This window comes from Pituophis catenifer, unplaced genomic scaffold, assembly GCF_029215685.1.
Source record: "Pituophis catenifer annectens isolate HBS135680 unplaced genomic scaffold, rPitCat1.0.hap2 SCAF_1, whole genome shotgun sequence".
NCBI lineage: Eukaryota > Metazoa > Chordata > Lepidosauria > Squamata > Colubridae > Pituophis > Pituophis catenifer.
This window is the reverse complement of record NW_027256881.1, coordinates 122295371-122321960: the sequence shown is the minus strand read 5'-3', so window position 1 is coordinate 122321960 and position 26590 is coordinate 122295371. Positions and strand designations below refer to the sequence as shown.

General features: G+C 37.6%; 2 protein-coding genes across 5 annotated transcripts in view; both read left to right on the top strand.

Moving 5' to 3' along the window:
* PTP4A1 (protein tyrosine phosphatase 4A1) lies at positions 1-4549 on the top strand. 2 transcript variants are annotated; one of them, XM_070932921.1, is made up of 5 exons: positions 1-105; positions 498-590; positions 1746-1876; positions 2737-2811; positions 3265-4549. In XM_070932921.1, exons 1-5 carry the CDS (start codon positions 1-3, stop codon positions 3419-3421), a joined length of 561 nt encoding a protein of 186 aa, XP_070789022.1. In that variant the 3' UTR covers positions 3422-4549. The 2 variants fall into 2 exon arrangements, with proteins under 2 accessions (XP_070789022.1, XP_070789021.1); XM_070932920.1 differs by having other exon boundaries at positions 3261-4549.
* Positions 4550-14208: 9659 nt separating this feature from the next.
* PHF3 (PHD finger protein 3) overlaps positions 14209-26590 on the top strand; it is a 52503-nt gene continuing 40121 nt past the window's right edge. For all 3 annotated transcript variants that reach the window (XM_070932919.1, XM_070932917.1, XM_070932916.1), the window contains exon 1: positions 14209-14327. The gene's annotated coding sequence lies outside the window, so the exon portion shown is untranslated. The remainder of the gene's footprint in view (positions 14328-26590) is intronic.

The following is a 26590-nucleotide window of genomic DNA, read 5'->3' as shown; positions in this document are numbered from 1 at the left end:
ATGGCCCGAATGAACCGCCCAGCTCCTGTGGAAATCACCTACAAGAACATGAGATTCCTTATCACTCATAATCCAACCAATGCAACTTTAAACAAGTTCATAGAGGTAAGTAGTATCCAAAATGCTGATTTATTCTGTGGTTTTAACTTTTAAAATCATAGTGGTTTCCTAAAAAGTATGTTTCAGTTCCTTAAGTTGGCTTCATTATCTTTCTGTTTGGTCAGATAAAAGATGGTTCAGATTTGTTTATGACTGTCCAGTGATTCATTCATAGGGTCATTTAAATACATTTAAACAACAAGGTGAGGCTGCATAAAGGCAGCTGAAGCTGCATGGAGGATTATGTTGTGATTTATTATATTGGGTAAGATTGAGATACTCTGCAAAACAAATCTCTAAGTATGATAAACTGTTAACTTCTTACCAAGTATAGTATTAAAACCATAAACATTAACATAGTTGATTCAGTTAAAGACATAATTCTCATTTTCTTTTAGGAACTTAAGAAGTACGGAGTAACTACAATAGTAAGAGTATGTGAAGCCACTTATGACACTGCTCCATTAGAAAAAGAAGGCATTCAGGTTTTGGTGAGTAGCTTACTTGAACAGTTTGAGATACTAGCCTGTGAAGTTTATTGTGGTCCTTGTTATTTAGCATACATTAATCCAGAGCATTACAGTTTAATATTTGAATTAATACCTAATCTTACTGGGAATGGGAGGATATAGTCTTAAAAAATAGCATACAGCCTGAAAATAATACAAGCCTGGAATGAAAATATGAAGAAATTTCAGCCAGACAATGTTTCTGTCAGGTATGGTATTGTACAATTACCTGTGCCCATCCCATAAGGTCTGGCAGAAGAGTCATATTGTGGGTCCCGTCTGTGGGATAGGAAGACAGAACCCATATGATGGAACCCAGAAGATAGCTTTTTCTGCTGTAGCATCCGCCTTGTAGAACATCCTCCTTCCTGAAGTCCCCATCTCCAGACCTTTCAGAAATCCATTGAAACTTGGTTTTTTGAGAATCTGGGCCTAGGGAATAATAAGGGAATGGTAATTTGACTATATGGCTCCATTGTTTATAATCTCTTTATCTCACAGGATTTTTTTTTCCTCCTAGCATTTTTGTTGCAAGTGCAGGGCTCACTTATTTTCCCAAATCAACCAACGAATGTTGGTCCATTCGTTAGACAGGAATTGATCAACCAGCTTGTTGCCCAAAGCTGATGCTATGGGCTGAGAGAGAGTGACTGGCCCAAAGTGATCCAGCTGGCTTTCATGCCTAAGGCAGGACTAGAACCCACAGTCTTATGGTTTCTAGCCTGGTGCCTTAGCCATTAGATCAAACTGGCAGTCTATCTTGGTCTTTTATAATACTATTTTTGTTGTATTTTTAAATGTTTTTATGGTTGTTTTGTATGCCATCTAAAGTCATATGGGGGTGGCCATATGAATATGATAAATTAAAAGGATGTTTAGGGTTGATCTTAAAATACTTTATATATTGTGCCTTAAATATTAATACTTGTGTACTGGGTGCATGACAGTTAACCCCCCAAACAAGTGAGATGGAAATATCTATTATTGTGAGTGAGCAGCACTGGCATAATAGAAGTTTCTCAGAAGTGTAGATGTAAAAAGCAACATTATCCAACATAATTTAAATAACAATTTTAATTAGCTTGTATCTGTGATTTTGAGAAATATGACTTAAAACAATTAATGCATACTTTCCAGGACTGGCCTTTTGATGATGGGGCACCACCATCTCTTCAGATTGTTGATGATTGGCTAAATCTTCTGAAAGTTAAATTTCGTGAAGAGCCTGGCTGTTGCATTGCTGTACACTGTGTTGCTGGTCTTGGAAGGTAAATTGAAACCTTGAAATCATAAAAATTATAATTTTGTAGTACATCTATGACCATCATAAAGGTTTGACTTGATAGTTCTGTACAACTAGAATTGGCAAAAAAAAGTCCTGTTCTTTTATAGGTTTTATTAACTAATTTGACTTGGATTTCTAAATATATTAATTAAATCCATTAGTATTATGTAAGCTTAATTGCATTGGGATACACAAAAATAAGAGTTGGATTGCCTTAAATTACTGAGATTCTGTTTAATATCATATTAGCCTTTCTCCAGTATGGATTGTCTTACAGTGCCCACTTGGCCTAACTAGTGTTTAGGAATGGTGTATGAAATAGTGTTTTAGGTAGGTATGGACTATTCTGTGTCCGTAACAGCAATTGGGTGGTCCCTGCTTATGCGTAATAACATCAGATGTTTGTATAGGCAGAAGTGGTTTTGGGAAGGGGGAGAAGAGTAAAATAATGGCAATGGTGGATGAAGGGAGGAACTGAATGACAATGCTGGTATACTTTTACTCCCTAGAGCAGCTTCCATACTATGGTAATGGACGTTATTGAGGGAAGAAGGGAACATTCTGCACCAACTTTACTTACCCCAACTGAATTTTGTTTTATGCAAAATCCAAAGCAATTCTGACAATCTAAATATTGCTTTTGCCAAACTGTCTTAAAATGGGTCAAACGTTTCTGGATGCAGTAGTTTATTCTTGAAACAAAATGTATTTTCCATCCTCCAGATATTGTTAGACAATCCTATATTGTTAGACAATCCTATGTTGTGGGATGCTTATTTACAAGATATCCTTTGTTAATGGTAGACACACGGACTTCAATATTTTTTTAAAAAAAATTTCTAGGGCACCTGTGCTGGTTGCTCTTGCACTTATTGAATGTGGAATGAAGTATGAGGATGCGGTGCAGTTCATAAGACAGTAAGTATTGGAACAGTTATCTCTTAATTCAAATTATTTTCTGAAATAATGTTCAGAATGGTTCCTTTGGATTTGATTCAGGAGCCATGTTTCAGAATGAAGAATGTTCAACTTCAGCATTTGTTAGGATTCTGCCACATACTCTGTTGAAGAAGACATGGCTGCCTTAATGAGTTGCAGACAGAGACAGCTGCCTCTCTTCCAGTATAGGATTGTTCTGATGTTAGAATAGTTCAAATAGTCTGCTGCAGTGAAGTATATAGAGATATTTTAAAATTTATTGCAGTGTAGGAGTAGTAAACTAAATACTGTGATGTAAAAGTTGGATAAGGAACTTAAAGTGGGCCATAAAAAAGAACAATTCTGCTATCTTGAACAGAAAGTATCAAGGGATAAAGTTGCTATTTGAACAACATTTTGTGACTAATATATTCTGTGCTTTTGTTTAGGAAGCGACGTGGAGCTTTTAACAGCAAGCAGCTTCTCTATTTGGAGAAATATCGTCCCAAAATGCGCCTCCGTTTTAAAGATTCAAATGGTCATCGTAACAACTGTTGTATTCAGTAAAAACAAAGCTGCCTTGATTGGTGCTTTGGAAATAGAAGACTAAAACTAGAATTAGGCAGGTTACATGGGAAAACTACATGTATGTCTAACTAGATTACATGAAGCTTCTATAGGTGTAGGCCACAATGTTGGCAGGGGAGCAACTTTGTTTAGATGATCTGTTTAGATAACAAATGTACATGGCCTTTTAAAATGTCTTACTGTATGTATCATTAAACTATCCTTAATCATGTAGTTCAGTTTTTTCCTTGAAGTCCCAATAGTTATATCAGAACATGTATAGAGATTAGGTGCCAAACGCCCAATACACTATTTCTGTATACCACAGTGTAATAACCCTAATAACTACAACTATATGGACCTTTGCCCTTTTCCTAACTTGTCTTCTGATTTGGTGGATAGGGTTTCATAAAGTAATCTGCCTATTCACTGTTTGTCTCCCACAGTCACACTATAATGATTATCAGGATTTGCACACAATTTACTGACTTAGTCAGTTTTGGTGTCTAAACTTTTATTACTTAAACCCTCTTTCACAAAACATTCTCTGGTTATTAATGGAAAAGTAATATGTCACGCTGTACAGAAGCACACAAGTCTTTAATGACTCCAGACAAAAAGCCTTACAGTTAAATAAATATATATTGGCACTTAATGTGCGACTTTAGTAGAAGGCCTATAAAAGAATGGGAGGGGACTAATTAATATTTCTAGTAAAATGTTGCCTTTTGTCTTGTGCAGGAAGTATAGAATATGCCCTTTACTTTAGTAAATATTTTTTTAATGTAGAAATGCTTTATTGTAGCTGAAAATTCTTAATCATATTTCTGAAGATCTTGTAATTTCTTTTACTGTACTTATTGGAAGTTGTTTACCAACTATTGCTTTGTTTAAGGTGATTTTGTTTTTTCTTGAGTTTCTACCATGAATTTGGTGGATCTCTAATATTTTGTATGCCTTTTGAGCTGCGTAACTTAATATTTGGATACTTGATAATTTGTTATGTAATTGATAAAATGGTGGTGTGTATTAATGTTAAACCATATATTTATACTGTCTTGGGAATGTGTGGTTATAGTACTGTGGGAGAAATAATTTGCCAGTGTTCACCAGCTTGTAAAATTTAGTGCGAGAGCTCAAATATCTAAATAAAGTCAAACCTGCATTGCAATTTCCTTCATTTTTGCAGGGAGGGGTTGTGTGGGGGGGGGTTTATTTTGTTGTAATGGGAAAATAGACTTCTATTGAAATTTTGCTCTGAAGTTCTTCAAATGGAAAACATAATGTAAGAAAGATGTTAATTCTCCTAAGGTGAATGTTTTTATATGCATGATTTCTTTTTGTAATGCAAAATCTCCTGTATTTACAATTAAGGATACACTGGATTTTTTAAAAAGTATGCTTAACAGTGCTGAAATTGACCCACACAATTTCTCTCTTAACTTGCTATTCCTGCAGGACAGTTTGGAGTATAGGATATGTACTCCTCACTTAGCAATGGAAATTCTGATTTCCAATTATTGTTAAGTGATGCAATTGTAAAGCATGACACCCTGTGTTCGCATTATGCTACAGCAGTTCCTATTGCTGTTAAGTGAAGATTGTGGATCATTTTTTAATCTTAAAAAGGCCTCCAATTTTAAATCACATTTTCTTTGTCACAGAGTAACACTTTTTAAAATGCATTTGAATATGTAGAATGCTCTCACAAATAGATGTACACAAACTACTTTCCTCTTAAACTACAAGACAGCAAAATAGTGCTGTAGCCACTTATATAAAGAACTGGCTACCTGCTATTACTCTCCCAGTGCTAGTTTCTTTCTAGAAGATCTACCTCCCTATCATCCTATGTTTTGCCTAATCTTCAGGACTGTGTTTCAGGCATCACATTGTTTGGACTCTGGACTGTGCAGTTGTTTAATCTGGCAAAAACATTTTTACCAGCATAGTTTTGTCATTAATGTGAAAATGCAGCTTTCAAGAGCATTGTCTTAAACATGGTGTTGTGTAGTCATTGAAGGTGTTGTGTAGTCATTGAAGAATGTTAGTTCCACAGTGTAGACATTTTTACAAAAAGGACATATTCTAGTCAAAATTGCTGTTCCAATACACTGATATGGATGCCAAATGGACTCATGTTTTGAATCTCCAGGATGTACAGGCAATTAGATATTAGAAAACCATTACCTCTGATTCCCAAAATGATTCTGGTGATACAATGCAATTACACTGGTAGCAGCCCGAATTATATCATGCTGGCAGAAAAACTTACAGATTCAGGCTATTTTTCACCTTTTGCTCTGTGGGAAGATTTCTGAATGATGTTTGTGATTTAGGCTAGCATTTTGTATGGTGTTTTATCTTTGGACCGTATTAATTCTGTTCCCAATATTCCAGAATAAACTAGTAGGACAAATTTGGGGAATGTGTTATTACCTTGGTACCTCTCAATTTTTTTCCCCAAAGAATCCCAATTTTCTGTGAAGTTGAAACTGACGGTCAATGGCATCCACCAGTTTATTCCTTGGTCCGAGAGCAGTTTACTTTCCCTCATCACTGATGCTGAATCTCACCCCTTTTGGAAATGTAGAATCACAATATTGTAAAGATGGAAAAGGACCACAAGAATCAACACTACAACGCACAGGAAAACTTATTAAACCCTCTGACAGATGATTCTCCAGCTGCTTAAAAGTTTCCAGAAATTGAGAAACTCAACAGCTTTTACAGACAGCGTTCCACTATTGTACAGATCTTACCTTTGTGGGTTTAAAATCTAGATAGCTGTAATTTACAGTGCACTCAGAAAGTATTCAGATCCCCTTCAGTTTTGTCAATTTTGTTATGCTGCAGCCTAATTCTGCAGTTGTTGAAATTCATTTTTTTCTCAAGTACTCCATAATCACAAAGTGAAAACAAGTTTAGAAATGACTGGAAACTTATTAAAAAGAAAAACTGAAATATCACATTGGCGTAAGTATTCAGACTCTTCATTCTACTTTGTTGAAGCACCTTTGGCAGCCTGGAGTCTTTTTTGGCTTTGACATGATATGCTTTGGACACCCGGATTGGAGGATTTTCTGCCCTTTTTCCTTGCAAATCCACTCAAACTCAGTCAGGTTGGATGGCAACTGTTGGTGAACAGTCATTTTCAGGTCCCTCCAAAAATGTTCAAGTCAGGGCTCCAGCTGGGCCACTCTAGGATATTCACAGAGTTGCAGTGTTGTCTTCACTGTGTGCTTAGGATGATTGTCATGTTGGAAAGTGAACGTTCGACCCATTCTGAGGCCCTGAGCAATGTGGAACAGGTTTTCATTGAGGATATCCCTGTACTTAGCTCTATTCAGCTTTCTCTCAATCCTGACCAATCTCCCAGACACTGCTGCTGAAAAACACCCCCACAGCATGATGCTGCCACCACCATACTTCACTGTTGGGATGATATTGGGCAGGTTTCCTCCAGACAACGTTTAGAATTGAGGCCAAACAATTCAATCTTGGTTTTATCAGACCAGAGAATCGTGTTCTGTCTGAGAGTCCATCAGGTGCTTTTTTGCAAACTCCAAGTTGTCTTTCATGTGTTTTGCACTGAGGAGAAACTTCCATCTACTCTGCCATAAAGCCCAGATCGTTGGAAGGGTGTAGAGATGGTTGTCCTTCTGGGAATCTGTCCCATCTCTACACTGGATCTCTGGAACTCAGTCAGAGTGACCATCGGGTTCTCCCATTTGCTTGGTTTGACTGGGAGACCAGCTACTGGAAGAGTCCTGGTTGTGCCAAACATCTTCCATTTGAGAATTATGGAGTGCACTGTACTCTTCAGTGCAGCAGAAATGTTATTGTAGCCTTCCCCAGATCTGTGCCTTGAAATAATCCTGTCTCTCAGCTCTGAAGGCAATTCCTTTGACCTCATGGCTTTTGCTTTGCCACAATATGCATTGTCAGCTGAGAGACCTTCTATTGAGGTGTGTGCCTTTCCAAATCATTTCTAATCTATTTAATTTACAACAGGTTGATTCCAATCAAGGTGTAGAACAGTGGTGGGTTTCACTTACCTTTGCTACTGGTTCACTCGCACATGTGCAGAGCGTATTTGAGGATGTCCGGGCAGAGCCTCCCGCTGCCACTACCGGTTTGCCCAAATCAGGGCAAACCAGTAGAAACCCACCACTGGTGTAGGAACATGTCAGCAACGATCAAGAGAAAAGGGAGGCACCTGAGTTAAATTTCAAGTGTTGTTGCAAAGGGTCTGAATACCTTATGCCAATGTGATATTTCAGTTTTTTTCCTTTTTAATAATTTTGCAGACATTTCTAAACTTCTGTTTTCACTTTGTCATTATGTAGTACTGAATATAGATTATGAGAAAAAAATGAATTTCAACAACTGCAGAATCAGGCTGCAGCATAACAAAATTGACAAAAATGAAGGGGGTCTGAATACTTTCTGAATGCACTATATATCAGTTATCTCTAATTCCAGTTTCTGTGGCCATGGAAAATGGATGGATCTTGACTGTCTTCCCCTTATTGTATGTATCTCCCCTCAGTCTTATTTCCAGATTAAATATATCATGTTCCTTTAGCATATCCTCATAGGATATATCTTCATTCCTCTATCTTTACTGCCTTTCTCTAAACTCTTGACCTGTCCATATTGTGGAAATTGCCCAAAATCATGCCTAGTATTCCATAACTGATCTTAGAATGGCCATATGTTTTTTTTAAAATTATTTTTTTAAACAAAACATAAAACAAATCCATCATCCATTACAAATGCAAACAGTGTGTCAGTCGGTTACAAATCTTTTGTGCTTCATCCCCATATTCAAAATTTACTAATTATCTAATTTCTCATATTGTCAAACAAATCAACATCCTCATTTATCATTTATTTAACTAAACTTTGTTGCTTCAAAAAAAATATTTTCAAATATATTTATAACATTCATTTCATATTTCATATTTCATTTCCATGTTTTATTATCTAGCCATTGATAAAATAAATCCCATTTCTTGTAGTATTGTTTATCTTCTTGATCTCTAATTTCAAAAGTCAATTTACTCATTTCAGCACATTCCATGATTTTCTTAATAATTTCATCTTGCGTTGGTATTTTCTCATTTTTCCAGTTTTTAGCAAACACAATTCTAGCAGCTGTTAAAACATTCACAATCAAATATCTCAATTCTCTATTGTATATTTCCTAATAAAAAAATCTCTGGCTTAAAGTCTATATGTTTTTTTGTCATTTTTTCCAACCATGTGTGGATTTTAGTCCAGTATCTTTTTGCTTCTACACATGTCCACCACATATGGTAATATGAGCCCGGTATCTGATGACATTTCCAACACTTATCAGATTTGTTCTTGAACATTCTCGCTATTCTTGTCGGGGGTAGATGCCACCTGTAAAACATCTTATACAAATTCTCCTTATATGCTGTTGACATTGTCATTTTATAATTTTGCATCCACAATTTTTGCTATTTCTCTAGACCAATTCCATAACCAAAATTTTTCCCCCATGCAATCATTGTTTCTTTAACTTGTTCTTCTTCCAATTTTACCTTTAATAAGTAACCATACAATTTTTTAATTACATAGTCATCAGAACCTGTTAAAATTTTATGTTAGTAAGATTACTATAAAAACCTTCTGTCTTAGAATCTTTATCATATCTAGAATGTATTTGCATATACGAAAACCAGTCCATTTTTATATCCTGTTCTTCTAGTTCTTGCTTCAATTTAAGTTCACCCTTTTCATTCAGTAATTCACTTTATCTAACAATTTGTTCCTTTCTAAATGTTATTGAATATGAGAATGCTTCAATAGTAGATAACCAGACTGGAATTTTTAAATAATGTTGTCTTTTAATCTCCCAATTTAATAGCAAAGACTCTCGAACAACATGTCTTCTAAAATACCCCTGTGTTTTTGTGCCCTGGTACCATAAGAAAGCATGCCAGCCCAACAACAAGTCATGTCCTTCTAAAGTCAACAACCTAGTATTTCTTAACATGGCCATACGTTTTTGTTGGTACTAATTAGTATATACATATACAAATATTTTGTACATATAAATATTTTCCTACATTTCTGAACGCATTAAAGAGATACTCGGCTCCTTACTCAGCTTACCTATCATCTTCAAGAAATTCCAAGTCCTATCTTTTACTGAAAGGGAAACTCATGGGATTAAAACTATTGTTTCTGGTCATCTTGTGTTTTTCAGTACAGCCATTTGTTTAGTGACCATTTGAAGTTACAGTAGTACTGAAAAAAGTGATTTGACTGCTTTTCACAGTTACAATCATTGCAGCATCCCCATGGTTACGTAATCAAAATTCAGACACTTAGCTACTGACTTGTACTGTACTGATTACAGTTGCAGTGTCCCAGGGTCATGTGGTCACCTTTTACAACATTCTGATAAGCAAAGTCAGTGAGGAAGCCAGATTCATTTAACAACTACGTTACTAACTTAACAATTGCAGTTATTCACTTAACAACCATGGCAAAAAGAGGTTGTACAATGGGACAAAATTCAATTAACTGTCATGCTTAGCAATGGAAATTTTGGGCTTAATTGTTGTAAATCAAGGACTACTTGTATACATCTGACAGAGCCGACTGTAATCCCTTAAAATTATGCTATAACTACTATTTTTTCACTTTTAAATTGCCAGAAATGTTTCTTAGTGTCATTATCCTTGCTTACGCCCTTGTGGATAAATTTTACAATGAATTCAGTTATAGTTGAAAAGTATAAAAAAGCAGAGTAATTTAAGGCATTTTATGTCATTGAGATTTGAATATCTACATAGCTGAGGTCCTTTCTGAAATCCAACTACTCCCCAACCCCATTTTTTTTCTTTTGGCAAATAAATGTTATTAAGTATTGTAGATATATTCAGCAGAATATAAGTCTCTAATTGTTAAATGTATTTTTAAATTAAAATGATTCCAGCTTTGAATGACATCTCAGGTTACAAACTATTTGTATAAAAGTTCAATTTTCAGAAACAATTAATATTGAAAGAAAATGAACAAATGCTGCTATACATTTTTTTCTGTTTTTGTCTGAAAACCATCAAGAGAGATTGCAGTTACACACAGACAGATGCTGATTTAGGTAATTTTGGGAATGGGTTTTGCTGAAAATACCTACTGTAGATTTACTTATTAGTGGACATGAAGTAATATACTAAGTTCCTTTTTCTCCTCCTCATCCTAGATTTAATTGTATAAAACATTGCATGGTATAATCTTAATTCCTGAACTTGTTAGTATGAACATATGGTTGCATGACAAAAAAAATTTTTGGCATTGGAAATATAGTAAGCAGGGAGGCCAATTTTGTCATCTATGCAATTACTAAGACTGAAAATCAGGCTTGTTTATCCTACTCTATGGAGCAGAGAGTTGTTCTGTGACAGAAAACCACTTGAAGAAACTAGAAGCATTTGAAATGTGGATTTACAGACGGCTGTTACGTATAACCTGGGTTAACAAAATCACAAATGAGGAGGTGATAAGCCACCTGGGAAAGCAAAGGGAAATCATCAAAAGCGAAAGTTAGAATATTTTGGACATGTGATGCGACACCCAGAAAAATACAGCATCTTTCACTTAATCCTCCAGGGAAAGGCAAACGAGGCAAACGAGGTGCAGGTAGAAGAAGAACATAATGACTTCAAAACCTAAGAGACTAGTTTGGACAAAACTCAGCAGCACTTTTTCATGCGGCTGTTGACAAAAATAGGATTGCCAACATGATCGCCAACATCCGATGACAGATATGGCACAAGAAGAATAATGCAATTAATACCTCTTGGAGAGTTGACTCACTTGTGTTTAATGTATATATTTCTTAAATAGCAGGATTCAGTTTATATTTTTTTGTGGATTTATTTATTTAATATTATGTACAGTTTGATTTTTGCAGCAATCCAAAGCCATGTTTCTCAACTTGGGCAACTTTTAGGATGTGCAGACTTTAACTATTAGAAATCTTAGCAATGGCCATGCTCGGGGAGGGGGAGGGAATTCTGGGAGTTGACTTCCACACATTTTAAAGGTTCCCAGTTTGGGAAGCATTGGCTTAATGGATATCACAAGATTTCATGCTTGTACATCCCATTCCCTTTAAATTACCATTACATCAAAAATCAGCATTCGAGAGAAACCATGACTATAGTGCTTTATTAATCTTGCTGATATTCAATTTTTAAGGAACCACTAGATTTTGCTATCTTTGTTGCAACAGCCAGAATAACTTGTTTCTGGGGATTGTTCCAACTGAATAAACTCTATGTAGCCCATAATGGTATGATCCATTATTTTAAAAATATCTCTTTCTACTCATTGAAAAGAATACATATTCTAACTCGGTCTTAGGGATTTTAAAGTTTGCATAATAAAAAGTTACTTCTAATCATGTACAATCTCATACTTACAAAGTTTACCAAAACTGCATTTATCATGTTCAGTATTGTATATTCCTAGAGAGGTTTACCAAACAGATTTTTTTTTTCTTTACAGTTACTGACCAGAATTTTATACTGGTAAATTGTAAAAGGGTTTAAATAGCAAACAGGCTTTTTTTTTTTTTTTAAGCACCTGGATGATCCTATTTGAGTTTTGGAACCAAATCAAGGCAGGCCAGATTAGCAATTGAATGACAGACCACCAGAGTAGCAGTCACAACTGGTGTGGTCTACGAGAAAATTTTGGTGGTCCGCAGAAAAAATATTTGCATTTTTTATATTGCACTAAATCAGGGGTCCTCAAACTACGGCCCCTGGGACAGATATGTGCAATGAACGCTTGTGTTGCTGCAGAGAGTCTCCCCCTTCGGAGTCTTTTTGTGTGGGTCAGAGGGGGACAGAAATTCCGACTTGGGGTCTGCTTCAGCCTCCTGGTGCGAGGCTTTGGGTGAAGGCTGGAGGGAAGTGCCACTGGTGGCGAAGAACCAGAGAGCCTCGTTCCAGTGGGACTGCATCATGGCCTGGAACTGGCTGACCATCTCAGCCCACTGAGCCTCTAGATGCTGGTACCTGGCCTTGCACTCTCACAGGTCTTCTCTCTGCTTGGAAAGCCTATGCTCGTAGTTCTCAGTGAGGTGCTTCTGCTGAGCCTTCTTGGTCAGATCCAATTTGAATTGAGCCTGCTGTTTTGCCAAGTCTTTCTTGTGGTGGCTGCTTAGCTCTGACAATTGCTTCCTGTTCAGGCCCTAAAGATTGTCTGGAAGGGGAGGGGCACATAAAGGTCAGTGAGGCGCCCCTTGACATGAGTGACATCGAGTTAGCCATGCCCATCCATGACCACCTAGCCATGCCCACCCAGCTAGTCATTAGGCGGATCGTATTAGTGGTCCGTGGGATTTAAAATTATGAATTTAGTGGTTCCTGAGGTCCGAAAGGTTGGTGACCCCTGCACCAGAGGATCCCATGTCTGCAAGTTGGAGTGGGAAGCCCAACGGTAATGGCAATGAACTACGGTTACCAAGAAAATTGGTTTTGTCTATGTAATCACCAGGCTTGGCTTGAGGACAATTATTGTTTATACAGTGCCTTAGCAACAACTGCTCAAATGAACAAGTAGGCCTGTGGCAGGGAATAGAAAGTAGGGAGTCTAGCTCAAACAGCAGGAGATTCTTTAAGACCACGGTGGGCAACTATGGTCTCCTTACAAGCTGTGGACTTGAACTCTCAAAATTCCTGAGCCAGCCATTTCTGTTGCAGTGCCTAAGTTTTGAATATGGTGATGACTTTTTATAATTTATTTAGCATTCTCTGTATTCAAATGCACCTGTTTAGTCACCTTGAAATCAATCTCTCTTTTTTGTCTGTGTACGTCTGTTTCTTAAAAGTTTGGTCGAGTTCTTGGAAGGGATCTTCCATGCTCTTCTTGGGGATCTGTGAAATCAACATTATTTGCCAGATGCTGGAGATGCATTTTTAAACGCCAAACTTCTATCATTTTTTAAAAGGTTTTTTTTCATGAAAAAATATATTTTACGGGTTCATGTTATTACCTAATTCAATAAATACAACGTTCTACAAATGCAGCTTTTAAGTTTTAATAGGATAAAAATAAATATTGATGAATATAACCCATACAAACAAAATCTCTTTGGGGTTCTCCATAATATTTAATGGTCCTGACAATAAAGTTTCGGAAACACTAATTTATGCCTTCTTGGAGGACAACCCATATATGGTTTATGTGTGGAAACATTTTTAGTTTTTCAGCTTAAGCTGTACTTCCACACAAACGGATTTTCTACAGAAAAGGCTTCCAAACTGGAACTGAGCACATCTGCCCAGGACGCTGACGGAAAGCGTGACCCGCTCACCACAAACGGTTTCCAGGAGAGAAACAAAATGCTTGAAGAGGATACGCATGCGCGCACACGCGCCGCGGCATAGCGAACCACGCGCAGAGTAAACAGCCCCGTCACGTGAAAGCGGCCTTCGCGGGTCGCTTGGCCTCGCTTGCCTCATTGCTCCCTCCCCCCCCGCTCTCGACCCGCCCCCGCAAAGTGAGTTTAGAAGACAAGTGTGAGCACGCGCCCGAAGGGCCAAGCAAGCGGCGCGTGCGACAAACGGGAGGGACCACTTCCTCGCTCCCGGGAGGGGAGGAAAAAAAAAATGGGCGGAGAAGAGGGCGAGCGAGAGAGGCAAGAAGAAACCCGGACGTGGTTCCTGAAGCCAGCCAAGCAGTAACAGCCACCCGCTCTGTCTCCGCCCCCTTCCAGCCCTCCCTCGTGCCCTTCCACTTCCGCACGGCAGCCTTCCTCCCCTCCCCTGGCCTGGGAGGGTTGCGGAGCCAGAAGAGAGAGACGTAAGCGAGGGGGAGGAAGGGAGAAAAAAAAAATAAAGCCCCAGTGCAACAGTCAACTGGCCGAGCGAGGGAGCGCGAGTCCCTGGCCAACACAGGTAAATATGTCGTCTTTGGGCGGTGGCGGCGGGGGCTAGATTCGCGGCCTAGGAACGCGAGTTGTATCGGGGTGCCAGTTGACGGATTGGGGACTGCGATCGTGGCTTCTATTCCCCCTCTAGACCCCTCCCCCCCTCGCTGACTCGAGGCAATGAGCCTCGGTTCGAACGTCCAAGATCCGGGGCTTCTGTTCCCCCACTGTCTCTTACCGCTATGCTTCCAATTGGCCCTCCCTCCTTTCTCCGGCCTCTCCCCTTGCCCCGCCCCTTCGCTCGTGCGCTGCTTACCGGTGGGTCTGGGCCTTGAGGGTGGGGTGGGGGGGGTTTCCGAATGGCTGTTGGCCCCCACGAGGTGATTGGACTGGAGTGGGATGGCCCGACTGGGACTGTGGGGAGTTGTTCTGCATCTGAAGGATGGCGTGTTGTATTGAGCGGTCTCTTGGCACCTCAGGCGTAGCCGTCCCCTTGCATACGGCGGTCTGTGCCCTGCTTAACCTTCTCAACTCCCAATTTGCCATTTCTAGTTTGCCCTCATCCTTTGCCCGGTCATTTTTTTGGGGGTAGATAACACGGAGCAAAACATTTGTTCTGAAGTGATGACAGCGGTTGGCAGGATATAGGAAACTAGCAACTTGGTAACTGAAAGCAATACAAGTAGTCCTCCACTTACGACCACAATTGAGCCTGAAAGTTTTATGTTGCCAAGTGAGAAATTGGTTAAGTGAGTTTTGTCCCCATTTTGCGACTTTTGGTGCCACATTTCTTAAGTGAATCACTGCAGTTGTTACATTAATAACACGGTTGTTAAGTGAATCTGGCTTCCCGATTGACTTTGCTTGTCAGAAGGTCTCAAGAGATGGGCGCATGACCCTGGGACACTGCAACGGTCATAAATGTGAGTTGGTTGTCAGGCGTCCAGATGTAAATCATGTTACCATGGGGGTGACATAATGGGTGTAAGTGTGAAAAATGGTCATAGGTCACTTTTTTCAGTGATGATGTAACTTTGAACGGTCACTAAATGAACTGTTGTAATTTGAGGATTACCTGGACTTTTGGCTTGAAGAAATTTCCAGAGTTAATTGGCTTTTGCCCTCAGATTAACTTGTGTGGGTAGAACTCTTAAGCTCTCAATCATTAGCCTGTTTATATTAAATTGATTGAATGGGTCTAGACAGACACCTCAAATTTGGTGCTCGGGAGGTGGCTTAGAACTCTCCTGATCTTCCTTGCCATAATAGTGCAGATCTGACTGAATCATTGGGAGTTGAAGTCGGTCATATTTAGAGAATGTCAGATTTGGGGAGTGCAGTCTATAGAATTGTGCTCATCTCCCTTCACTTCATGGGAACTGCTCTGGTTCACTTCACTTGGTCCATGAACATGTGCTCTACAGATGAGACCCTTCTGTTGCGCTATAATAATGTTTTGTGTGAGTAACGGTACAGCTAGTGCTCCACTTATAACCGCATTAGAGCCCAAAATTGCCACTGCTAAGCAAGGCAGTGGTAAAATGAGTTTGCCTCAGTTTACAACCTTTGTTGTCACAGTTGTAAAGTGAATAATTGCAGTTAAGTTAGTAACATGGTTGTCAAGTGAATCTGGTTCCCCATTGATTGTACTTTTGTCAGAAAGTCACAAAAGGTGATCACATGACCCTGGGACACTGCAGCCATCATAAATACATGCCAGTTGCCAAGTGTCCAAATTTTGATCATGTGACCATGGGGATACCGTAATGGTCAAAAGTGTGAAAAAATGTCAGTTTTTTCAGTGCCATTGTAACTTTGAACAGTCACTAAATGAATGGTTGTAACTTGAGGACTACCTGTATTTATTTTTTTTAATACATGTATCCCTTTTTTATGTATACGAATCTTTCATGTTTTGTGAAAAACATAACTATGAAATGACATTAAGGCTTTGTAAAATGGCTTAAGTTCAAGTTTTCCATGGAAGAACTGTGGGTCAACCATGGGCCAGTATGAATAATCCCACCCCCCCCCCCCAGCTGTTACTGAATTGTTATTCACATTCTGGCAGCATGTTTAATGCCATTTCCTTTCTCCGTCTCGAGGGATATTCTCAGATATTGCAAAAAGCAAAGACATATGCTTTATACTTTCTCTGTAAGGAATATATTTTTACTTAAATTTGTAATTTTGAAAATTGCTCAGCCTCATAAATGTATTACAATATGAAATCACTATAATTTTCAGACTTACTTTATAGTTGCTTAATTCTTGCTCAAATGTTTTCATGTTTTGTATTTTCATATAATGGGTATTCTGAATAATGGCTCTAATCTTATGGACATCTGGTTGGTATTATCTTTCAGCTATGGTGTTATTTTGGGTCAGCTTTCATGATTTCTAAACTATTGCAAGAACATAGAGATGATAACTTGTGTATGTCATAATGTGATCATCTTAGGTTACATTTCTTGTAGACTTTTATTTATACCAATATATTACTAAATTCACTGAAATTTATTCCAAATAAGCCCAACTGAATTTGTAAAGTTGTTGTGATTTGTCTGATCTGAATTAGAAGGCAAAGTTTTTCAGAAACATTAAAATTTAATCATAGGTGTATTGAATTTATTTCAATAATAATACTGTAGATGTGAGAATTACTGCTATAGCACATTTGAGGGATCATATTGACAGCATTTGCTGATGTTTTTTTGAATTGTCCCCATGCTGTAGATGTTAAGGTTTTGTTTTATTAAATAACTTATTCTGTGTTAAATTTAGGGCTGTTTAGTTGGCTGTACAGAGTCAATGCTTTTCTTCAGGAGGGTGGAAGTTCTAAGTATTAGAAAGTTTTAATAATGTATCAATTTTAGAAAAGGTGGAAACAGTTTTGAAATCAAATTAAGGTACTGATTTTTTTTGCAGCTATTTTTAGGATGTCTATAAAAGTGCTATTTTCTCTAAGAATATATCTGTTTTTAGCTGGCTGATCTTTGGTATTATTTCTCAGTTATCAGTTCCATCTTTCTGTACTATTTAGTAACTTCTGTTTTTCAGCTCTGCTGCAGTTCTGTGGTTTTAATAGCCTCTTGCATATTTTTGAACCTTTGTCCTTTTCGCCTTGTCAGTGGAGAAGTTGGAGAGTGCCTTTCATTGCATATTATGGTTTGATTTTAAAATAGAATGAAAATATCTTCTTGCACACTTTATCTACTGGTATGTGCCACACCTATGGCATAAGGGCACGAGCACTCAATGCATTCTATTGTTAGAGAACCCCTTTTATCCTTAAGTATCACTAGAACTCAACTTTTGGGGTCTCCTCTAATAACTAATATTTAAGCAGGTGTACTTTCAGATAGTATTCCTTAAATTATGTGCATTTCATTCTGGTTTATGATGTTAAGTATCATTTTTGCTTACCTGAGATCTACAGTCAAGTAAAAAAGTAAATTGATTTATTTTTAAAAACGTTTTAAATATAGTATAACATAGATATTTTATCTTCATTCCAACAGTATTTATTTATTAAAATTTTATGCTGCCCATCTCATTGTTCAAGCAACTCTAGGTACCGTACTTTGTCCACAGAAACAAATGGCATACAGTATCTGTTAATTTTTTATTGAATAAAAAAGGTCATTTTTTTAGTTCAGTTGCATCACTTTTACTTTTAATGCTGTTTGAATAAGCATTGATGCATCCACATGTCAAAAGAAAAAAAATCTTATACAGGCTACTTGTTTTCACAACTGTAGATTAAACAAAATTGCAAACTGTAGATTAAACAAAATTGTTGGAAGAGGATTTTTCCTCTTGGCAATTCTCTTCTTAGATACTCTAAAGATACATCCTCAGTGGAAAGTTTTGAGTGTAGGTGGGGTTGTTCTTTTCCTCTTCCTTTAGTAGAAACTGCCCCACTGACAGAAGCATATTGTTGGAGTCTACTCAGAGTGGAATATGAATTTTGGAAGTCTGCGCTATAGATAAAATGCTTTTCTACGAGTTTTGAGAGATCTTCACTTGGGATAACTGTACTATTTACATATGCAATATCTTCAGCTTGGCAATCATGATAAGTATTTAGGTGGTATATTAGCTGCCAACCTAGCAGTTTGAAAGCACGTAAAAAATGCAAGTAGAAAAATAGGGACCACCTTTGGTGGGAAGGTAACAGCATTCCGTGTGCCTTTGGCATTTAGTCATGCCGGCCAAATGACCACGGAGATATCTTCAGACAGTGTTGACTCTTAGGCTTTGAAACGGAGATGAGCACTGCCCCCTAGAGTCGACTAGCACATATGTGCAAGGGGAACCTTTACCTTTATTAGTTTCTAATATGCACTGTATTTCATTATTTGACTTCTTGGTTCATGGTTACTGTTTTAATGAGAACATTGCTTCATAAATCTTTTTAAGGAAATTGTGTTAGATTTCCATTCTTGTGTTATGAAGATTATGCATTGCATTTAACAGTAGACTTGATGAATCTATTGACCTCTGCAGCTTAAATAAAAGGTACACATTTCACTTTAAGGACATGTCTGGAAAATAATTATCCTAATATGGAGGATCACCCAAATTATTTAGAAATTATTGTACAAAGAATACATAATTTTGCTGAGCATGAACACCAGGCTAAATTTCTGCTGCCCTTCAAACTAAATAATTCCATTAAGTGTATATCCTCAGCAGCTCTAACAAACACAGCACAGTTGAGTTTGTTGGCATTTTAACCTTTGTGCAAATTACATATAAAGAAATAAGGAGTGCAGCACAGTTTTTTAAAAATAACTCACTTAACAACTGTCTTACTTAGCAATGGAAATTCTGCTTCCAATTATGGTTGTAAATCAAGGACTACCTATACTATTCCTTAAAATATTTATATTTGATTTATGGAAAATTTGTTATGGTGCAGTAAGAATGACATAATTGAAAACTAAATTACTTGAATATTAAACCACAAGTGTAGTTTATTGTAATGTCATGGTTTGGTTATACCCTGACTCTATTTTCAAACTGATTCTTTGGTTAAAATATATTTGTGTTTTTATAATGCTCTTTTTGACAGCAACCTTAATATTCCCATTCATGTTTGAAAGAGTAACTGAAAGTGAAGTGCACTAAATCCTTGGTATCGCGACCTTGATTTAGAGAACTTTGTATATCATAGATATATGTTTTGTTCATATTTATGTCTGTTTAATCAAGAGTTTGTTGCAGATATTGTTATTGAACACAATTATATAATTATGCAGATGTGACACACAAAAGAGATGGATTTGGATATAACATACACTCAAATAGTTGGTTAAATAGAATCCTTATTGTGATATCATATTTAGACTTTAAAGAGAATTAGCATTGAGGATTTGGAATGATATTTTTGTAGCTAATTCTTTTGGTTATGTAAAGCTTACCCTTGCTAATTTCACAAATATATTGTGTTCTCTCTTTGTCTCTCTCCCACTGTTTCTGATATCATGGCATATTGTTTTAAAGTGTTTGCTATTTTATATAATGCCAATCATTGGATTAATTTGATGGGCAGACTCTGTTTTGTACAGTTTCATAGAAATTAATTTATATCTATAAAAATAAGTTAGGTGATAACATGTAAATACTCTTATATTAGTATACTTATTTAATTTTAGCTTTGCCTCCACACAGTTTGACTATACTTAAACTCTTCTTAGAGGCTCCATTTCCTCTTCTCCTGGCAACTTAGCGCATGCACACGAGGCGTCCCATAAATCATCTCCAGTTAAGGTGGCAGTCACCCTTCCCTTGGGAATCTGGTGGAAACCCCTCTCCCCCATGTCTTGTATGCCTGACAAGGAAGGAACTGAATTATTTTCCTCTGCTTAGTCCTAGATATACTTGAAGCTTCCTCCATCTCACAGATCTCCCCAGAGTTTGTCCAACTCATCATGGTCAGCGGCTGGCTCCTGCAAGGCCATGAGCTTCTTAGGTTGGGATTTATTGGTGTATTGATTGTGAAAACAATATATCAATATTGGTGTTTTATTGCTACCTCTCATGTTCTTTCTGAGTCTGGGTAGTCTTTCCAATGAATTTAGTACTCAGCCAGTTTCCTCAGCATCCAGAGTCTAATACTTCTTCTTCGTTGTCGTTGTTATTAGTTGCGTCCGACCCATTGCGACCCCATGGACAAAGTTCCTCCAGGCCTTCATGTCCTCTACCATCCCCTGGAGTCCATTTAAGCTCATGCCTACTGCTTCAGTGACTCCATCCAGCCACCTCATTCTCTGTCGTCCCCTTCTTCTTTTGCCCTCACCTCAATCTTTCCCAGCATTAGGTTCTTCTCCAGTGAGTTCTTCCTTTTCGTTAGGTGGACAAAGTATTTGAATTTCATCTTCAGGATCTGGCCTTCTAAAGAGGAGTCAAGGTTGATCTCTACTAGAACTGACCGGTTTGATCGCCTTGCAGTCCAAGGAACTCACAGGAGTCTTCTCTAGCATCATGGTTCAAAGGCTTCAATTCTTTGGCGCTCAGCCTTTCTTATGGTCCAACTTTCACAGCCATACATTGCAACTGGGAAAACCATAGCCTTAACTATACACACTTTTTTTTTTTTAAATGATTTATATGCCGCCCTTCTCCGGAGACTCAGGACGGCTTACAATGCGTTAAGCAATAGCCTTCATACTTTTGTATATTTATACAAAGTCAGCTTATTGCCCCCACAAACTGGGTCCTTAATTTATCTATCTTAGAAAGGATGGAAGGCTGAGTCAACCTTGAGCCTGGGGAGATTCGAACTAGCAGTAATTGCAGGCAGCTGAATGATAATAACAGGCTATTAGTCTGCTGCGCCACCAGGCTCTCTCTGTTGGCAGGGTGATGTCTCTGCTTTTTAGAATGCTGCCTAGATTTGCCATAGCTTTCCTCCTCAGGAGCTTGCGTCTTTTAATTTCTTGGTTGCAGTCCCCACCTGCAGTGATCTTGGAGCCCAGGAAAATAAAATCTGTCACTACCTCCATTTCTTCCCCATCTGTTTGCCAGAAATTGAGAGGGCTGGATGCCATGATCTTAGTTTTCTTAATGTTGAGTTTCAAGCCAACTTTTGCCCTCTCCTTCTTCACCCGCGTCAAGAGGCTCTTCACTTTCTGCCATTAGAGTGGTATCATCTGCATATCTGAGGTTGTTGATATTTCTCCTGGCAATCTTAATTCCAATTTGTGATTCATCTAGCCCCACCTTTCTCATGATGTGCTCTGCATATAAGTTAAATAGGCAGGACGACAGTATTCAGTCTTGCCGAACTTCTTTCTCAATTTTGAACCAATCAGTGGTTCCATGTCCAGTTCTCAGTGTTGCTTCTTGACCCTCATATAGGTTTCTCAAGAGACAAATAAGATGGTCTGGTACTTCCATCTTTTTAAGAATTTGCCACAATTTGTTGTTTAATGCTAAAGCCTAGTCAATGAAGCAGAAGTAGATATTTTCTGGAACTCCCTAGTTTTCTCCATGATCCAACATATATTGGCAATTTGATCTCTAGTTCCTCTGCCTCTTCGAAATCCTGCCTCTACTTCTGGTAGTTCTCAGTCCACATACTGCTGGAGCCTAGCTTGTAGGGTTTTGAGCATAACTTTGCTAGCATGTGAAATGAGTGCAATGGTGCTGTAGTCTGATACTACTTCCACCTTATACTCGCCCCATCTATTAGAATGGGAGACAGAAGTGTTGTCTCTGTAGAGTTCAGTGGGGGGACTCTTTCATAAACGATGATGGAATTCAGGGAAAACTTTCATTGATGGCAACTGCAAGTGAAATGTACTGGATTGATTTGATTAGTTACTGGAAAAGGACCAGCAACTCTTTTGAGTCCAATTTCTTTGAAAGTCTCATGGAATTTAATAATTTTGTAGAAAGCTGCATTACTTGAATTCTAGCCACTTCTTGTGTATTTGCTGCTTTTTTGTATGACTTTTTTTTACAGTTTTAGTTGCTTTCTTAAGAAGTTTTTGGCTGCAGGAAATATGTGTTATGAGATAGGGCATTTTCTTGTCTGTTTATTGGTAAGACCTGTGGGTGAATGCCATACATTGTTTCAAATGTAGACATACCAATAGAGGAGAGTCTGCAGCATTGTTATAAGCAAACTCAGCAAGCGATATGAGATCAGTCCAGTTGTCTTGCTGATAAGAAATGCAGCATTTTAAATAGTATTGCAATAGCTGTTTAACCTCAGCTTCTCTGTTGGAAATCAGATGTAGGATGAATGACATGACTTTCAATATGTAATCATTGCTAGGGGGCCTTCCAAAATTTGGAAGTGAATTTACTTCCTCTGACTTATCACATGATTGACTAATGCTCTATATCTAAAAATATATTCTGAAAGAACTTGAGCCATTAGGAATCTCTTGCAAGGAATTAAATTAGTCAATTTGGTAAATAAATCCATTACTACCAGTTTGGTAGTATACCCCACATTGGACAATGATTGTTGATGAAATTTAGTGAAAAAAATGTCCCAAGGTTTTGGGGGAGGGCATGTTTATTGATTGCAACAATCCAACTGCTCTAGCAGTGATTGGTTTTGCTCTCCCAACAAACTTGATAAGAGGACACATAATCTTATCTGTCAATGCAGGACCACCCAAATTCTCTGAGGGCTCTTCGTTGGGTTCTGAACGTTCCTACATAACCTGCTGTCTTGGGCACAGTTATACTACTGCTTTTCCCCCTAGAGGACGAGGCACATTTAAATGTCCATTGTGCAACAGCTACCCTCCCACCACTGTGAAAGGTGAAACATGTCTTGTTTGGCTTCCTTGAATTCATGCCTGGATGCATGAACTCAAGGAAGCCCAGCAAGATATCATTTAATCTTTCACGGTGGCATAGGTACCCTGCAGCTGTTGTGCTTAATTGGATCAAAGAAATCACTGTTCCCTTCCTGCTCCCAGCCTTTAGAGTTGATCTGCATTATAGTGGGACTCAAAGTTGCTTGGCTGCAGTATTGTTGCTGGGAGGGGGGGGGGTGCAGTGATTGACAGTTCTTTCTCTTGAATTGCAGCTTGCTCTTAGGTTGACCAGGAGAATTGCTGACCCTTTCTCAGTAGCTGCTATAGTGGTTTTACAAGTCCAGCAAAATTAGAGATTTTCTATAGAAGCAAAGTCTAGTAAGCACTGCACCTCTTTTGTATTGTGTGTGTATGTATGTGTGTGCATATATATGCTCTATGATAGAACAGTCTGCACATTTGCTGGATCCATCTGTATATCTTCTTTAGATATTCCGTATTGCAGGTAGTCCATTGCAGGTAGTCAATTGAGTCAGATGAAATACACATTTTTGTAATTTCACAAATTTAGTATCCCGTAATTTTTGCAGTACATTTCTGACATGAGTTATATGCAAGGAGGGATTTTTGGAACAAACTAAGATGTCATCTAAATAGATGACATATTTATCTAAAATGTCTGCAAAATTGTCATTCATGAATCTAGATTCTAAAAAATCATTCCACAATTAACCAGGCCAAAAGGCATTACTGTATGTTCAGATTTTCCTTATCTTGTATCGAAGGTATCATAAATACTCATGTCCTTCTTTCATTCTGATTAGCTTGTAAGCATTTCTCAATTCTAGTTTTGTAAAGATGTGTGCTTTTTGTAGCTGGTCTGATAGATGTGAGATAAGTGGGAGTAGACAATGGTCTCTAATTGTTACTTTATTCACATTTTTGTAGTCACGAACTGTACAGGCTCCCCATCCTTTTCCTTCAGATTGACTGCTGTTCTTCCTTGTCAGGTGTTCAGTGGTTAGCTGGGTTCCTTGAGTATCAGAGGTGAGTCTTGAAATTCCTCTTTGGAAAAGAGTAGAAGACTTGCAAGATTGATGTCAGACCTCCAAATAAGCCAAATAACAAACATGACTAGATGAGCTAAATTTACTTTATTCTAAAGCTATATTTAAAGAATCTTGCAAGTCTGAAATACAACATTTCCCATTACTACTTTTAATTCCTTGATCCATTAAAGTGGGTCCTTTCTAAGTTGCTTCCTCAGATGATTAGCTATGGGATGCTCCTGCCTCTCTTGACCGATTGTTTCTTTTCTATCTTTCCCCCCAAAGTCATTCCCACACACCATTCAAAAAATACAATAAAAAAGCTTTGTTGTTAATTCCAAAGTCGTGTCTGACCCATCGCAACCACATGGACAACTTTCCTCCAGGCCTTCCTGTCCTCTACCATCTGCCAGAGGCCATTTAAGCTCACACTGACTGCTTCAGTGACTCCATCCAGCCACCTTATTCTCTGCTGTCCCCTTCTTTTGCCCTCAATCGTTCCCAGAAAAATAAAAAGCTTAAAAGCATACAAAAAGACCAGAACACATCTTCTCCAGCACCAACACACAGTTAAGCAAGGATTAACACCTAGCAAACAATCAAGCAGAAAATAATACCTTAATTGAGGTATTGAGCCATTGTGGCGCAGTGGTTAGAGTGCAGTACTGCAGGCTACTTCTGCTGACTGCCAGCTGCCTGCAATTTGGCAGTTCAAATCTCACCAGGCTCAAGGTTGACTCACCTTCCATCCTTCTGAGGTGGGTAAAATGAGGACCCAAATTGTTGGGGGAAATATGCTGACTCTCTAAACTGCTTAGAGAGGGCTGTAAAGCACTGTGAAGTGTTATATAAGTCTGAGTGCTATTGCTATTGCTAATTAAGGAATTATCATGGAATAAATCATAACCCTCAACACTGGCAGGGCAAACTACTGTACATAAACAGTGAGCAAACTACACGTTCACCAGCACTGTTGACGTTACAAACAAGTTCAGAGAGAGATATCAAAGTTCCACAGCTCAAGTCTGCCATAATTTAGGAGGGAAGAATGACTGACTGACTGAAAGAATGAAAAAAAAGCCAGTTGGTTTAATGGCCTCAGACTAATTTGACAACTCATTTGTGGCTTAAATGACACTGTAATTTGTAATAGTAAATATAGCATAATGTTCATAACGTGTGAATTCAGTCAACATTTTTTATAAAATAAATCATTGTGAAGTAACCCATGACTCAGTACGTTATGTTTCCAGCTCATTATGTAGAATCCTTCAGTATGAAAAACATGCTAGCTTCAAGGCAAGAACTGATAGAAGACATGTATGAAACTGTCAGTTACAAAAATGTTCATTAAGCATAAGTATAAGGTTCCACATTTTCCGCCATGCATTATTTCTTGTGGTAGATGGTTGTAAGCATAAGACTGCAGTGTGAATTATTTGCTACTGATTACAGAAGTCTGGTAGTATTCTGTTTTGGCCAATACATTTTGCAGTTTTATCCTGAGCATAAATAATCTTAACTAATAATTTATATGATTTACTGGCAGAGGTTTTTGTGATAGTTCTTTAATGTAGCAGCCTTTCATTACAGTTTCATTGAATCCTTGGAACTTATGGATTTAGATCATCAATCTCTTGACAACGAAGTCAATTTTTACATACTTACATTTAAAGTGAACTGTCAGTATCTGTAAATAAATTTATGTAGGAAACAATTTTGTTTTAAAGTAATCATTTTCAAAAACTTGATAGTTATGAAGCTAGTTTCACCCTTTGAATATTTGTAGAACTGGTATATGAGAGATTCAAAAAATTAATCCAACAGTGGAAAGATTGAAAAAAGAAAAATTGGATATCAAAGTTTAAGATTTTTTAAATTAAACTCATCTATTCCCTACACACTTCATTAGTTTTACTATTATCTGTATTTGGCATAAATTTGCTACATTTCAATTTTCAGATAGATTGGTCTTCTCTGTTTTAACCCCAAAAGGTTTTAAAAATAATGTCTGAAGATTTAAAAATAGCTATTTTTTTCTATTCCTGTTAATGTAGCATACGCTAATGCTGTTTTGTCTTGGATGTAGTCTATCATATATTATAAATTTTATTTATATCAATAAAAATTATGTTTAACATTTTTATTTTTTAATACATTTTCATTAAAAGTTTTAAGGAGTACATAAAATCTATCACAAGCTAATATGAAATAGAAGAAATAGAGAAGGAAGAAAAGAAAACACAAAAGTGCAGTGAGAAAAAATAAAAATAAATAGAAGAAGCTTCTGATTTCCTCTGCAGAAAATATAAGTATGATTACAAAATTATCTCTTACTGCATAATTACAAGAAGTTCACTTTTTTCTATTATCCATTTTTTTCTAATCAAAACCACAAATGCATTTTTCCCTTTTTCATGAAAAAAATCTATAGGAGGTTTCCAATCAGTCATAAATGT

Coding starts and splice junctions, on each gene's coding strand:
- PTP4A1 (XM_070932921.1), top strand. CDS start 1: ATGGCCCGAATGAACCGCCCAGCTCCTGTGGAAATCACCTACAAGAAC. Junction 106..497: donor CTTTAAACAAGTTCATAGAG/GTAAGTAGTATC, acceptor ATTTTCTTTTAG/GAACTTAAGAAGTACGGAGT. Junction 1,877..2,736: donor TGTGTTGCTGGTCTTGGAAG/GTAAATTGAAAC, acceptor AAAAATTTCTAG/GGCACCTGTGCTGGTTGCTC.